The sequence below is a fragment of the Halichoerus grypus genome, chromosome 15 (genome assembly GCF_964656455.1).
Source record: "Halichoerus grypus chromosome 15, mHalGry1.hap1.1, whole genome shotgun sequence".
Taxonomy (NCBI): Eukaryota; Metazoa; Chordata; class Mammalia; order Carnivora; family Phocidae; genus Halichoerus; species Halichoerus grypus.
The window spans coordinates 200,721-217,549 of record NC_135726.1 but is presented as its reverse complement, the minus strand read 5'-3'; the positions used below and the strand labels follow the sequence as shown (position 1 = coordinate 217,549).

General features: G+C 52.3%; 1 protein-coding gene across 1 annotated transcript in view; it reads left to right on the top strand.

The window, feature by feature from the left end:
- The first annotated feature begins 6,435 nt into the window (after positions 1–6,435).
- Positions 6,436–16,829, top strand: part of SPIRE2 (spire type actin nucleation factor 2) — a 35,027-nt gene continuing 24,633 nt past the window's right edge. The window contains exon 1 of the mRNA XM_036119734.2: positions 6,436–6,798. Coding sequence (XP_035975627.1) covers positions 6,528–6,798 — 271 coding nt within the window. The 5' untranslated portion in view covers positions 6,436–6,527. The remainder of the gene's footprint in view (positions 6,799–16,829) is intronic.

Here is a 16,829-nt window from a genome sequence, read left to right as displayed (position 1 = left end):
CTCTCTCGCTGTGTCTCTCTCTGTCAAATAAATAAATAAAATCTTAAAAAAAAAAAAAAAAGAAATGATTGGGATCAATCATTAACTCAACTTGGAAAGCTTTGGATGAAGGTCATTTCTATAGTTATGAGATCACCTGCAGCTTACTCCTAAAAACACATTCTTTATACTTCATTTCCAGGAGATTTGGAATCCTGGGGAAGGGACACCGTCGGTCAGTGTAGGCTGCTGTGCTTGGGGACAGGATAGAAATGTTGTATACATTGACGAACGCCAGTGCTTGGAATTGGAGAATTACTTCATCAGTTTATCACATTAGCAAAGATGCTCCCTAAATATTCATCTTATGGTGTAGGCCAATTGTTCACACCTATTTGGTGAGCCCTGGGCATTGATGCCTTCTGCCTGAGAAGGACCCTTGCAAAACCCACCCAGGTCCCTCCCCAACCCTTCTTAGTGGAAACAGCACACAAGGAAACATGGTATCTAGAGGTGGGTAAGAGCTACAGGTGCATGATGTGAGCCAGGAGCCCCACTGGTTATGTTGTTTTTTCCCATGGTCTGTGTTTGATGCTTTGAGGAGACCATATATAGATCATGCCCATACCGTGGCAAATGCAGTCGGGGGGGTGGGTGGCTCATAACTGCAGTTGGCCATAGATTAAAAAGCTCTAGAAGGGACACCTGTGTGGCTCAGTCATTAAGCGTCTGCCTTCGGCTCAGGTCATGATCCCAGGGTCCTGGGTTCAAGCCCCATATCAAGCTCCCTTCTCAGCGGGAAGCCTGCTTCTCCCTCTCCCACTCCCCCTGCATGTGTTCCCTCTCTCGCTGTGTCTCTCTCTGTCAAATAAATAAATAAATAAATAAATAAATAAATAAATAAATAAATAAATAAAATCTTTAAAAAATAAAAAAATAAAAAGCTCTAGGAGTTATACCTCTGAGCATCTTTGCAGACACAGAAGCTAGAGGGTCCTAATTTTAGGCTCCTGGGGGTCAAAACCATGAGTCAGGGCTGGATTCACAGGTGTACCGTGGACTATAGTTACATTATTCCAGGAGAGGAATACAGGGCTCTGCGGTCCAGGATGACATCATAAGAGTGCTCTGAGTGTTTTGAGACAAAGTTCAGAGCAAGTCAGGTACGTGGGCAATTGGGTTTAAGAACAAAGACAATTTGAGATCAGAGGCCCATCTACTCCCCTAGGCACAAGCAGAACCATTTCACCTGTGGTGATGGAATGCAGAGGTTTTCTCTGCCCCCGCCTTACTCATTCCACTTCAGATTAGAAAGCAGGTTGCCTTCTCTCAAGGGACCCATGCACACTGAGGGCAGTGAGCAACCAGGCCCCCTGTTGCCACGATTCAGAGGCCCCTGAATGCCCTCTTTGTTATGCTCCTTGCAGCCAGTCAGGGCTCAGGGGTCCGGGAGGAAAAGCTGAAACTCAAGAGGCCATGGTTTTGTATGTTAGGTTTATTTTGGGATAATGATGAAGGCCATGAATCCCGAGGGATGCCAGATAGAGCCAGGCTGTGCTTGATCTCTGAAAGGGAGCTCAGGACAGTTCCAAGGAAGGGCCCTGGGACTGGGCATTCCTTCAAGACACAGAGGCTAAATATAGCTGAGCCTGAACAAAGGGAGCGAGCAGGAGGAGGAAATCCAGAGTACGGGATGGGACACCAAAGTTCCAGAGCTCGGCCAAGATAACAAGAGGGAATGCTAGGAGGTTATGGAAAGTGGAGAGGGCAGCAGACGGGGCTGTTCTGTGTGGCACAGGACAGGGAGAGGAGATCAGGAGTAGAGGACATACCTGAGGACACTGTTTGCTTCCCACTGGAGACATTTGAGGTCATTTACAAAGTCTGAATTGATTTACGGTTGAACAGGTAATGCAGGATGGTTCAACATGAGTCCAGGACTTTGCAAATGTATTACTCAGACACTAGCTGCTGTATGATCCTCTCTCTTGTACCACGTCTCCCTCACAGCCTGGAGTAAAGGACGTTTTACATCACAGCTGACAACTAATCTTGATGTTGGGATGAGCCTCAAAGGCCTGCGTTGGGCCTGAGCTTTGTAAAAATATAAAAATAACTGTGCAAATGGGTGTTGACTAATTTGACTGGTTTGATGTTCAAAGGTACGAAAAGGTATCAATTGAGAAACCTTCCACTACACATTGACCCCAGAGACAGTCACTGTGACTGGTCTTGTACTGGTCCTTCCAGAAATTCTGGATGCCTATTACAAACATACACATCTCCTTTTCACACAGAGAGAGGCTTGTCGGACACTGTCCTGTGTTCTGCTTTGTCACTCCTCAGGGTGTGTGGGGGGATTATATCAGTGTGTGGAGGTTTTGCATCCTTCTGTACAATGCATATCCCTTTGTGGGGGCACCATAATCTCCCCACCTGGTGGGCATGTAGGTTGTTTCCAGTCTCGACTGAATAACCTCAGACATAGCATAGACTCCATGATGCGGGATTTCGTTGGCTTAACTGCTGCCGTCCCAAGTACCTCGGACACTGTGGAGTCGACACTTAGGCTTTTATATGTGCTCAGTATAAATTCTAGGAAACAGACTTACTGGGTTGAAGAACCTATAAGTTCAGTATTTTGATAAGTATTATTAAAGCAACCCTCATAGAAGCTGGACCATTTTACTTGCTCACTGGTAATGTTGAAGGGTGTCTATTTTCCTAAGCTCACAGCATATGATTAAACTTTTGAATCTTTGATGGCTGAAGAGTGGCTTAACTTCCATTTCTCTTATTAGGGTAAAATTGAATGACAGATTTTTTTTAAAAAAATTCAATTGAACAAGTGTTTATATGGATCCGTTTCTATGTGCTAGATAGTGTTCTAACTGATAGGAGTAGAGCGGTGAATGAAGGGACACCTGTCACTGGATTCGGGCCCATCTAGATAATCCAGGACCAGCTCATCTCAACATCCTTACCTAATTGCATCTGCAAAGACCCTATTTCCAAATAAAGTTGGTCACATTCACAGATCCCAGGTCAGGACATGGCCAGATCTTTCTGGGGGCTACCATTTAACCCTATGGGGGTAAAGCTGCTGGTGCCCAGCACTGAGCAGACTGTGCCCCCAAAGTGTAGCAGCACCCACCACGTTCCTTAGCACCATGTGCTCAGCATGAAAAAAGAGAGGGAAGAGAGAAAGGCCAGTTCTTGTAAAGAATTTCCTGAGTAAAGCAATAAAAAGGGATGTTATCAAACCTTGACCCTTGAATCTGTCGAATAAACATAGTTTTAATATTCTGTATCCTAGAATCCCAGGATGTCCTAAGGGAGCTTGCAAGCCCCTGAGTCAGGGGCTCAGCAGTGAAGCCGCCGGATCTGGGACACAGCATGCCTGAATTTTCACTGGGTAAAGACCATATATGGCCAAAATATAAAAGGCAAATAATAGTGTATGTGTGGTCTTGACCCAGCAATTTTGCTACGGGGAGTTTTATCCAAGGCCATAAAGACAAGTCTGCAGTCGTCAAAGGTGCAAGGGAAACCGGTGGGGAGGGACGTATCTGCTCAGCAGTAGGGTTTGGTTGCATCACCAAAGTCATCGCCCGGACAACACTGTGAAGCAATTAAACAGGATTTTTTTTTAATTTTATTTATTTATTTGACAGAGAGAGACACAGCGAGAGAGGGAACACAAGCAGGGGGAGTAGGGGAGGGAGAAGCAGGCTTCCCGCAGAACAGGGTGCCCGAAGGCAGATGCTTAACCACTGAGCCACCCAGGTGCCCCCTCACTAGACTTTTTAATCAAAAGTATGGGTTGAGCTTGGTACTCTTCCACAGGAAGGAAATGGTGGTCTTGACTTTGACTTGTGACTAACGGGTGGAACTTGTCGCTGGACCTAGACTTCCCACTAACCAGGTCAGAAGCCAGTTGCACCTAGTTGCTGCTGCCTAGAGCCCTGGGAAAAGTTGATCAGGTTTCTCTTCTAGGGGATTCATGCCTCATTTCTGATTCCTGGCTTAAAAGCAGCTCTTCGGCTCCTGGTCTACCAGCTTGGAATCCCGCTCACTGCTACCACCACCCTTAGGCCATGTCAGGCTTCTTCCTCACCGTAGGCCCATTGCTATGTCTCATCCGACACTTTCTGCGAGGATGGGTGGGTAAATGACCTAGGAGGATAAAAGATACAGTTTCTATGAACATCTAGAGAGGTGACTGTTGCTTTTGCTTCCTCATTTTGGTTATGGCTAAGGGGACAAAGCTTCAGATGTCAAGAGATAAGTACTCTTTTGGTGTATTGATTTGGTTTAATTTCCCTTATTCTATTTTGCATAATCAAAGCATTGTAAATCTTATAATTTAAAAATAAATCACCTAAGAAAAAAAAAGAAAAGGAACAAAAATGAAATAAGTAGAACCTAACTTTTATAATTTTCAGTAAAACCTCTGTGTTCTGAATTTTGCTGGCTGATGTCTTGGAAGGTGCACAGGGATCCCCGAAGAAATGATCAAGGCCAGATCAGAAAAGGGATGATACTCTTACACAGGTGAACTCAAGGGCACTGGTCAGCCAGGTGTGAGGCATCACTCCATAAGCCCCCTCATCAAATGAGATCCTACAACCATGGGGTCAATTAGGGAAATTTGAGATCCTTGAAGAATAGGGAAGGTTCAAGCTTCTCGCTACAACCTAACCAGCTTCCAATTATGGTGATGGTCCTCAGGATGCTCCCGCCACCCAGGAGTGGAGGGGTGAACCAGCCTACAGTGGCAGCAATGACCCTAGTTTCTGAAGACCTACACGACCAGAGGTGTTGTGAATGGAAGTCCTTCTCCTGGAATCTGAAAGCAGAAAACATCCCTTGTGTGGGTCCATCAGGAACAACCTCACTATGCTGGGGGAGGACAGTTCCCAGATCACATACACCTGGCACTGTGTGACTGAGTCAGGGACTTCCCTAAACCACTGTGTCGATGGGATTGTTTCTCCATAAATAAGACTCTGCACAGAAGGTTTCTTGCTGCTATCGTCCTAAGGCAGACCTTGAAATTTGAAATTTCTCACTTACCTCAATTGATAACCACGGGGCGGGGGTGTGTGTGGGGGGTAAGGAGTAAAGACCTGACAGAAGATTGACCTGAGTCCTAGGTTCTTTGCACAATTTATTCAGAACATAGCATATCTCCCCCACCCCCAGTCTCCGTTTTCCTTCCACAAAGCACCAAATGCTGTATTTTTTTTGGCTGTATAAACTTGGAGAACTGATAGTTGCCCAGCTACTGAACGTAAAGACTTTTGGCACAGTTCATCTTTATCAAACTCCTTTCTGATTGAAGATTAACAATCCAGATGGGATGATCTGACATTAGGGCCCCAGGTGACAGCCTACACCCAGTCCTCATCCCCCCTCCCCAAGGCGAAGTTGTCACCTTGTTGTGGTTTCTATACTCCGCTGTTCAGAATCACTAGGGAACGTCCTTAAACCGGTCACAGAATCTCCCTCCGTGGAGCCTTCCCCCCTTCCCAGGGCTCCAGGCTTGGGACCAACTGCCTCACTGACATTTACTTTTCGGTTGCATTCTGGCCCTGCTATCCGCACCTGATACAGCTATGGCTCAAAAGGTCTTGGGATTTGCCAGAATAAAGTTCCCCGTGTGCCTGATTGCCGCCCCTCCCGTGAGTGAGCTGGCCTGGAATGAAGGCTCATTCAAAGGGGCGTTGCACGAACATAGGTGAATTACGCCGCTCCTTGTTTTTCCTGGAGACACTCGAGCATTTAATTCAGACGTGGGTCTCCTGCTGGACGGGGTCCTTTATCAAGTGTTCACAGCGCAGGGTTCCCTGGCTCACGTTACCCTATGGTAAGTGACCTCTTGAGGTCACCTTGCCAGCCGGACTCCCACAGAGGCCACTGCAGGTATCTGCTCTCCGAACCAAAGTCAGATGTGTGGGGGGTGGGGGGTGGGTTCACAGGCCTCTTGACTCCCCCCCGCATTCCAGCATCAAAAGTGCCTGAGGTCCCCCAATGACTGCAGCGTCTTCGGCTGGATGTCGGCTTACAAATGCGTACGAGAGCCTCGGGAGCGCGCCTCCATTTGGCCCCGGCTCTGCGCTCCCCCAGCCTCCCCCCAACCTTCCTCTCCCGCCCTGCGCCCCTCACCCACCTGGCTCTGCGCAGCGCCCCGCCCCCGCCTTCTTCTCCCCACTAACCCGCACCTCTCCCACTCCGCCTGGTCCTGGCCCTTGGCTCGCCCCTCGCCCTCCCAGCTTCCCTTACCACCCGCCTCCCCGCCCCCCTGCACCCGGCTCTGCGCCCCCAGCACCCTCCCCCCCGTCCCTCCGTCCCCCCGTCCCTCCGTCCCTCCTTCGCCAGCCCCACCCTCACCTGCGGCCGCTCCGCGGGGCGGGGCCGCCCGAGGATGACAAAGCAGCGGCCGGCGGCGCGGGACCCGCCCCCCGCGCTCGGCGGGTGCGTCGGCCGCCCCGGCGCGGCTGTTATGGAAACCGGCCCGGCGCGCAGGAGGCGATAATGGGGCGGCCATGGCCCGGGCCGGCAGCTCCAGCGGCGACGCGGCCGCTGGGGAGCGGGCCGGGGGCGCGGGGCGGCCCGAGCCGTGGGAGCTGTCCCTGGAGGAGGTGCTGAAGGCGTACGAGCAGCCCATCAACGAGGAGCAGGCGTGGGCCGTGTGCTTCCAGGGCTGCCGCGGGCTGCGGGGCGCGCCGGGCGGCGGGCGGCGCATCCGGGACACGGCGGACATCCTCCTGCGCCGGGACGGCTCGGTCAGCGCGCGGCGGGAGCCCGGCGCCGCGGGTGAGGGCCTGCGGACGCGCGGGGGTGTGGCCGGGCGCGCGGGCCGCGGCGGGGGTGGGGGTGGAGGGCGGTTGCGACCCTCCCGTCCTTCCCGTCCTTCCCGTTCCTCCTCTCCCTCTTCTTCCTCTTCCCTCCTCTTCCCTCCTCTTCCCTCCTCTTCCCTCCTCTCGCTCCTCTCCTTCCTCTTCCTTCCTCTTTCTTCCTCTTCCCTCCTCTCCCTCCTCTCCTTCCTCTCTCTCCTCTCCTTCCTCTCCTCCCCGCTCCTCTGCTTCGGCACCCTCCCTCCGCTGGACCCGGAGCCCCTATTCTGCACCCTCCTCCCTTCCTGGAACCGGCAACCATTCCACACCCTGGCTCTGCTGGACCGGGAAGTCCCATGCTTCTCCCCATCCTTCTCTTTCTCACCCGGCCTGGGATACCCCCTCCCCTTCCTGAACCCTTCTAACCCTGACCATCCATCTCTCAACGTCGTCTCGGCCGGCTGCTGTCAGTCGGCTGCCTGCAGTTGGGCATGTTTTTCTCTGGGGAGAAGGATTTTGGTTTTTGATGGCTGAGTTCCTTCAGTAGACCCAATTCTCTGTCTCCTATATCCAGTTCTCCGCACCTGGGGCTAGTTCCTTCTGCTTTGGGGGTGTGTAGCCCTCACTCTTTTGTGATTCATGGTGAGAAATGCTTGGTGCACTGGTAACTGCAGATGCCTCTGGCTGGAAAGGAACAAGTGTCCTCTTGAAGCTTTTTTTTGTGGGAATGCGGGTGGGAGGAGGGGGCTGTGTCTCCCTTGGAATCCCTGCAAATTCACCAGTTGCCTGGGTTTAATAGTAAGGAGAATGTGTAAAATTTAGGGGATTGCCTGCTTGGTTTTTCTGCTCTTAATCATCAAGAACGAACAATTAATCCCTTGAAAGATACTGAAGTCTACTCAAAATAGTGAGTTTAAGTGATTTTTATGCTCTTTCTTAGAAAAAAAAAAAAAGTGTTTTCTTTCCCAGAGAGCTGGAGTGCTAGTCTGGAGCATTTGGTGATATTAACCCAAAAACTGATACCCTGTGGGGAAGCACAAAGGCCGGCTATGTGTGCTGGCGGAGAGCTGGGCGGAGAGCTGGGCCTTCTCCAGCCCTGAGAGCCGTGGGTTTGCAGAGGTCCTCATGGGCGGGCTTCATGGAGGACAGGGAAGGAGCGGGACGGAGTTGCACGTGGAAGCCACAGCTGCCATGGTGACAGGGAGGGTCTGCTGAACCCGCCAGGGACCATCACTGTATTTCTCCACAGAGTGCTTCTCACCCCTGTGACCAGCTCCTTTCTCTGTCTACAACTCTGCTACAAGACATTTGCACGTTTCTGTATTTCACGCAAAAAGCACCAACATATTTGATAGGTGAAAATAATAAGAGTTGGTACTTAAATGGTATCATTCCCATTTTATACTCGGTTAAGCTGAGGCTCAGGCTTGCCCAGAGTCACACAGAAAGAGGATTTGGATTCAGCCTCATACTCTTTTTTTTTTTTAAGATTTTATTTATTTATTTGACAGAGAGAGACACAGCGAGAGAGGGAACACAAGCAGGGGGAGTGGGAGAGGGAGAAGCAGGCTTCCCATGGAGCAGGGAGCCCGATGCGGGGCTCGATCCCAGGACCCCGGGGATGATGACCTGAGCCGAAGGTAGACGCTTAACGACTGAGTCACCCAGGCGCCCCCAGCCTCATACTATTGATGGCTGTGTGCAAGGTCTTCACAGGTGGGGCTGAGAGTATTTCCCCTGGGGGGCCTAGATGCTGCATGTTCACAAAGAGCTTTTCTCCTCCCTGTGTCCATCCCCATCCCTGGAGATAACAATGTGACCCAGGACCTGGCTCCTTGCACCACGGAGTGGGACAGGACTGTAGGGGCCTGCCTGGTCAGACCCTCTGATTTTAAAGATGGGAAAACTGAGGCACAGAGTGATAGCTGGTTAGAACTAAGGGCCCCTGCGTCACTCTAACTGTGGGGGAGTCCCACCTTATTGGTACTCTCCAAAATGCACCTTGACGGCTATCCTTCATGTTGGTGGTCACCAGGTTCTCTCCAGTCCCCAGGGATTGGACTCCTATTTCTTCCTTCTCCTGCCTGCACGCCCACAGCCCAGTTGGGAATCCAGGCTGGGGTTTAAAGCTCACACGTGGCCATTCTAGGGGACTTACTAGTCCAGGACACGAGGGAGCCCAATTCCAATTTTCATTGAATACGATCTTTGGTTTCTGTTCATAAACATGTCTCATAAAGGTGGAAGAGGTTTATGACTTGCTGCCTCTTTAAAGATTAAGAAAAATAGGGCGCCTGGGTGGGTCAGTGGGTGAGGTGACTCTTGATCTCAGCTCAGGTCTTGATCTCAGGGTCCTGAGTTCAACCTTCTCATTTGGGTTCCATGCAGGGCGTGGAGCCTACTTAAAAAAATAAAGACTAAGAAAAATAGATTACGCTGAACTTACGCTGTCAAGCTTTCATGAGTCAGCTGAAACTTTAGTCCCTCAGCTGCGGCTAACCCAGCATTTCTCTGGGACTTAAATGAGTGGTGAATTCACGAAGGGTATGTGTTTATTTCTTGCTGTGAATAGCAATCAGGAAAATCTGGATCATTAACATTGCCTCACGTGGGCCCTCAGTACAAAGTTCTGGTAAATCTAGCATTAAATAAATGTTTAAAATAACTTTAAAGAGGGGCGCCTGGGTGGCTCAGTCGTTAAGCATCTGCCTTCGGCTCAGGTCATGATCCCAGGATCCTGGGATCGAGCCCCACGTGGGGCTCCCTGCTCAGCGGGAAGCCTGCTTCTCCCTCTCCCACTCCCCCTGCTTCTGTTCCCTCTCTCACTGTCTCTCCCTGTCAAATAAATAAATAAAATCTTTAAAGTAAAATAAAATAACTTTAAAGAAATCAACAAAACTAAGCCACCTTTGGGGGAATGATTAATATCCTAGCATACAAGGTGTGGTATCTCTCCCCTTTTCCAGCTAAGTGGGGAAAAAGTCCTAACCTTTAGTCTGAAGACTTTGTAGTTGCTGGAAGCCCCCCCCCCTCTTTTTTTTAAGTGGAGAAAATGTGTTAAAATGTGAAGTTATTTTTAAGAGGCCATTATTAAAACCTCTTGATGGGGACAGGGTTACTTTTTTTTTTTTTTTTAAATTAGGAAAGAAACTCAGTTGGACATCACAGTGAATGCCTGTGCCCAGCTGTTCCCTGAGGCGAAGCTACTTCCCTGAACGCAGCTGGGTCAGTGATCCAGTGACCCTGGGATGCTTTCAGTGGCATTTGTCCCCTTGATGCCCTCCTGGGCAGTTCACTCCAGGAGAATAACTGCTTCCCAATGCAGTGTTTGGCTGTCCCCTTGATGGAAAGACCACCTGCCTTTCTGGCCTACGACTGCTGATGAAGCATTTCAAGAAAACCCCTGCGGACAGGCAAAGTCTAGGCATGAGTGTTGACAAAGATGTGTCTGAGATGGGGGTGAGCTCATCACCTCCCACCTTGCCCATTCTGCTTATGCTAATTCACACACTGCCCTACTTTTCTGATTTTTTTCTTTGTAAGTCTTGATGCTACAACTTTTCACAGGCCCTGCTCTTCAGCTTGGGTGCCTCATGTGATCTGCCGACCAGGCCCTCCCTGTCCCTCCAGCCCCTTCCTGCTCCTTCTTCTGCATGGAGTTCAGAGGCCAGCTGCCCCCATGACCCCCAAAGCCCTGGCACCTGTAAGCAGGGTAAGGCTCTTTAAGCGGCCCACTGCTGCACAGACTCCACTCATTTTCAGCCCTGAGTTTCAGACACAGAAATGATTAATATAGTCCGTCCTGTATTGGATGGTGTCATCCTGTGTCATGAGCTCCATGGGGCCCAGAATTCTTTCTCACCTCAGCTCAGTAGCTGGAGAAACAGCAATGCTCAGGAGCGGGCTTTGGCATCTCACCAGTGGCCCGTTCCTCCTCCCTAGACTGCAGTGATGGGAGCACATGCCCGGGGACAGGTGGGGACTAGTGAAGGAGCATCAGGACAGAGCCCCGGGCCCAGGAAGTGTGTGTGTGTGTGCACAGACCCACACAATACACACGTGGATGCCCGCACACACGTACAGGCACACAACACACAGATGCACACACACGCGCACACGCACACAGATGCGCGTGGATGCACACATACACACCTGCGCACACACACAACACACACGCACACAGATGCACGTGGATGCACACATACACACCTGCACACACACGCACACACAACACACACGCACACAGATGCACGTGGATGCACACATACACACCTGCACGCACACGCACACACACAACACACACGCACGTGCGTGCACACATACACACCTGCACACACACGCACACAGATACGCGTGGATGCGCACATACACACCTGTACACACACACACAACACACACGCACACAGATGCACGTGGATGCACACATACACACCTGTACACACACACACACAACACTCACACAGATGCACATGGATGCACACATACACACCTGCACACACGCACACACACAACACACACACAGATGCACATGGATGCACACATACACACCTGCACACACACGCACACACAATACACACAGATGCACGTGGATGCACACACACACGCACACACAACACACACGCACACAGATGCACGTGGATGCACACATACACACCTGTACACACACACACAACACACACGCACACAGATGCACATGGATGCACACATACACACCTGCACACACACGCACACACAATACACACAGATGCACATGGATGCACACACACACGCACACACAATACACACGCACACAGATGCACGTGGATGCACACATACACACCTGCACACACGCACACACAACACACACACATGCACGTGGATGCACACATACACACCTGCACACACACGCACACACACAACACACACGCACACAGATGCACGCACACACACACACACGTGGATGCCCGCACAGACCTACAGGCACACAACACACGGATGCACACACACCAGCACACACAATACACATGCACACAGATGCACGTGGATGCACACATACACACCTGCACACACACACGCATACACAGTACACACGCACACAGATGCACGTGGATGCACACATACACACCTGCACACATGCGCACACACACAATACACACGCACACAGATGCACGTGGATGCACACATACACACCTGCACACACGTGTACACACACAACACACACACAGATGCACGTGGATGCACACATACACACCTGCACACATGCGCACACACACAATACACACGCACACAGATGCACGTAGATGCACACATACACACCTGCACACATGCGCACACACACAATACACACGCACACAGATGCACGTGGATGCACACATACACACCTGCACACACGTGTACACACACAACACACACACAGATGCACGTGGATGCACACATACACACCTGCACACATGCGCACACACACAATACACACGCACACAGATGCACGTAGATGCACACATACACACCTGCACACACGTGTACACACACAACACACACACAGATGCACGTGGATGCACACATACACACCTGCACACATGCGCACACACACAATACACACGCACACAGATGCACGTAGATGCACACATACACACCTGCACACACGTGTACACACACAACACACACAGATGCACGTGGATGCACACATACACACCTGCACACACGTGTACACACACAATACACACGCACACAGATGCACGTAGATGCACACATACACACCTGCACACACGTGTACACACACAACACACACACAGATGCACGTGGATGCACACATATACACCTGCGCGCGCGCACACACACACACACACACATGTGCGCGTGCACAGTGCCCCTGCCTCTGGTGGTCTCTCTGCGGTACCCCACGCGTGCACATGGGCTGCCTGTCCCCCACTGGAGATGTTCTTTCAGGTCTCCTGGCCCAGCGTGCCTTCTCCCAGGAGCTGAGGTGGGGTCCACGGCCACCAGGAATGGCTCTGGGCCACTGGTGCTCTGGGAGGCCCTGCTAGTCCTGTGGGCTCCAGGGGTTCATCTGGACTTGGTGGGCCTCATGGGGAGGTCCCCTTCTGAGTGACTGGGGACTGTTTTTAGCTTGCCTGTGTTTTTTTAAATGGCTCTCCACACAGGTGAACGTGCAGGGATGGTGTCCCCTGACAGGCTGGGCAGAAGTGAGAGCTGGTTGGAAAGATGAAATCCTGCTTCTGGAGCGGAGAATATTTCCCTCCTGGCAGGCCTCCTCACAGAATATTTCTGGTTGAAACATTTTCTTTCCATCAGGTCCCACCCATGTGGTTTTTGTTCTGGCTTCTTGACTCCTCCCCGGCGCTGCTGGTGCTACCCATCCTTGCTGTCACGTGGGGATCCTTGGCGTTCTGGGGCTCTTTTTGCTTTTTGTTGCACCTTGTGAGGGTCACCCAGTCAAGACGTAGTGTGGAGATGAAGCCAAGCCACCCAGGGACTTTACAATCCAGGGAGACAGCAGCTGACCTTTTTGGGCTCTTGCAGGAATGTGCTGGGCAGGGCTAGGCCCACTCTTGCTTATGCCTTGCAACACTGTTAGGATCCTCATTGCACAGATGAGAAAACTGAGGTTCCCAAAGCAAGCATCCCGCACCTGGTGCGGAGGTGGGGGCAGGGCTGCAAGTGTGGACTCAGCTGGGCTCCAGCCCTGTCCCCACCCTCAGCCTGGCCTTGGGAAGTGACTTGTGACCCTTCTCTGTGAAATGGGAGGATAAAAGCACCTACCCCCTAGGCTGTGTTAAGCCTTGGGACCTACCTGGCATGGGGGAGCTCTTGGGGCCATGGAAGTGCAGCAGTTGTCCCCTCCCGTATGCACCTCAGCCAGACCCGCCATAGGAAGCAGCACCTCCAGATTCACGTGAATGCACCGTCACAGAATTCTAGGCTGCCGCGTGAGGAACAGGAGCGAGCCCTGCAGAGTGCGCTTGGCCAGGGTCCCCATGCACATTTCTCGATGATGTAAAACATCATGCACAGAAACACCCACACACTCCCGTGGCCCTGGGTGGGGCAGAGGCAAGTGGGCATGGTGAGGTTCCGGCCTCTGCGTGTGGGGGAGGGTGTGGGTGTGACTGTGTGAGCCAGGTGTTTGTAGATAGCATTCCCGATTTCCTCTCACCTCTGAGCAGAGATTATCTCACCGCCGTGTTCTCTATCCGGACGTCTTTGAGTGCCGGTGACGCATTGGCTGTCACCGATGACCGGGATAAGCTTAGCATGCCCACCCGGCTGTTTGCAGGTTCTGCCCTGTGCCTTTGGGGGAGGCTGCAACAGTGGAGAAGGTGTCCTCAGGGTCCCTGTGTACCCTCGAGACTGGCTCATGAGGGATGCAGCCCCAGCGTCTCTGCCACCTTCAGGGCCTTGGTCACCCCCACCCCAGCCCCCACCACTGAGGTCTTCACAAAGAAGAGGTTCTCTGTCTGCTGTCTTTTTAATTGGGCACCAGGGGGTGACCTGTGGGGTCGGAAGTACTTGAGTGGCTCCCACAAAGGAAGCATTGTGACCGTGGTTGGTATGGTCCTGGGGTGTGGCCGTTTCAACAAACATGCCAGTGAGTATCAGCTGCAGGAAGGTGCTAGGGTTTCACTCTGATCCTGGTCGACTCCTCAGAGGGAGTTCGGCCTCCAGTGAGGACCCAGTCGAGGAGGGAGCCTGCCTGGAATCCCCACCTGTTCAGTGTCTGGTCTACTCGAGGAGACAAGGCACAGCAGTTTACAGGGTGTAAGAGCTTCCTGTGGCTGCTGTGAGCAGGTTACACAAATTCCCTGCTCAAAACAACGCACACGTGTTCTGTTACACCTGGAGAGGTCAGAGATGCAGGATAACCTCTTTGCCTTAAGGTCGGCTATTAGCAACTTCACTTCCATGTGCTACCCCAGGTCCCCTTGCATGCAGTGTAGCATGACGCGTCCACAGGTCCTGGATTAGAACAGGCCGGGGGTCACTGTTCTGCCCGTCATGGAGCGGAAGAGTCACACAGGTAGAATGGACCCAGTTCCTACACCCGGTTCCACCGATCAGCAACTTCAGAACGAGGATTCTGGAACTAGAGCTCCACCTAATGCTTTACCGGGGCTGTTCTCACCCTTGAGTCCACTGGTGGGCGTGTTGAACAGATTCTTGGATTGCTGGGTCCCCCACAATGAACCTGATTCTGCTCAGGTCTGCGGTGGTCCTGAGAATCTGCATTTGTGCCAAGTTCCCAACGAAGCTGATGCTTCTGTTCCCGCACCCACTCCAGGACCGTCAGGCCGCCGTGTGTGGATTCCCCATACCACACCTAAGAAGGGGTCCCCCACTTCCTGGTGGAAACCCCTCCAGGGCCAGGACTTATTCCATCTTCAGGTGGCTGGCGTGGCCAGTGACGGAGACGACTCACGGTCTGGGTGTTGGCTTCAGAGCCAGGCTGTCTGTGGGTTGGATCTCAGCCAGGTGACCTTGAGCAAGTTCATCACCGTCTCTGGCTGCACTGTGGGCCAACAGTGGGGACTGCGTGACATGGGCAGAAGTACTCGGGAACTTGACGTGAGCCATCCTTAGCCCCGCAGTGGGGAGTGCCTCAGAGGTAATGCACCAGCCCTTTCAGGGCTGCCCCTGTCGGCGGTGACCGTCAGTGGGGTCGTAACCTCCAGGTCACCCTGACAGGCACGGGGTGAGGAAGAGAGGAGCACTGGCCTTTCTCTCGCCAGAGCTTGGTGAGAAGGTGGACAGTTAACAGCATGATTGCTTGGAGTGAGGGGAGCCCTCTGGCCAACACACATTTCCTCGACTCGGGTCCCCCCGGAACTGATGTGAGTCACGGTGGTCCTAGGCTCTTGCAGGGGAGGAAGCGGCACCCTGGGGGTGACATCTGAGTTTATGGAGAAGCAGCTTGATGTCAGCCGTAGCCTGTGGAGACGGGTGGAAGTGAGATGGAGGAGGATCGCGCCACACACACCGGGGGCCCCCACCCCACAGAGCTCTGTTTGCTGAACACACACACAACTCCCCAGCTGTGAGCAGGCATTTCCCTCTTCGCTTGGGTTTGCCACCAGCTCCTTTCTAGAGACGGATGCTTGAGCGAAGACATTACTTAAGTTTTGAAATTGCTTCTTGACAATGAAACAAGCATTTATTGAAGCGTTTAGTAGGTGCCAGATACTACATGGTTTTCATTTTGGGGTTTTTCTAAAAAATTTATTTTTAAGTCACCTGTGCCCCCTACAACATGGGGCTTGAACTCACAAACCTGAGATCACGCGTCGCATGCCCTACGGCTGGCTCCAGCTGGGTGCCCCTGTCTGTTGAGTCTTTACAGTCACCTGGGTGGTAGGGGATACCGTTCTGTCAGGGGACTCCAAGGAGGCTTGGGAAAGTCATCGCGTTGCTTCTAAGTCTGTGTGCCCCGGACTGAAGGAGGGCCAGTGGATGCTGCGCGCTTGCTCACTCTCACACTCTCCCGTCAGCTGATTTCTTGATGCCATACTACATGTTCCAGATTCAGAAAGTGTAAAGGGAAACAGTCGGAGTCTCCTGCCAGGCTTAGTCCTGCCACACGAGGAGGAGCTTAGTGTATGTGTTTTCTGTATACCCGCATGCCGGGGGGCTGCCCTCTGCTCTCCCCTTACTGGGGAGCTCCAACTGTCTCGTTACAGAGGACACCTCCCTCGAGGGGCTGCCCAGTGCGCCCGTGTGCGGATGTCCGCACGTAACTTCAGTGGGTATATGCATGTCCGGTGGGTCACTGTTAGGAAGGGCACCACCGTGCGTGGTCTCGGCGGTCATGCCACGCGGGCACACCTAAGCAGACCTGCTGAATCAAGACAAGCAGGGGTGTCGTTTTGAGAGACGTTGCAGGTTGCCTTCCTTGGGGTTGTTGCCATTTCCCGCCAGCACTGAGTGGGGGCCCCGCAAGGGCCTCGGTCTGTCCACCCCGCTGTTGAGCCACACGGGTGTTCCTGGGAACTCAGCCTGAGATGCAGAAAGGCAGGAGCCCTG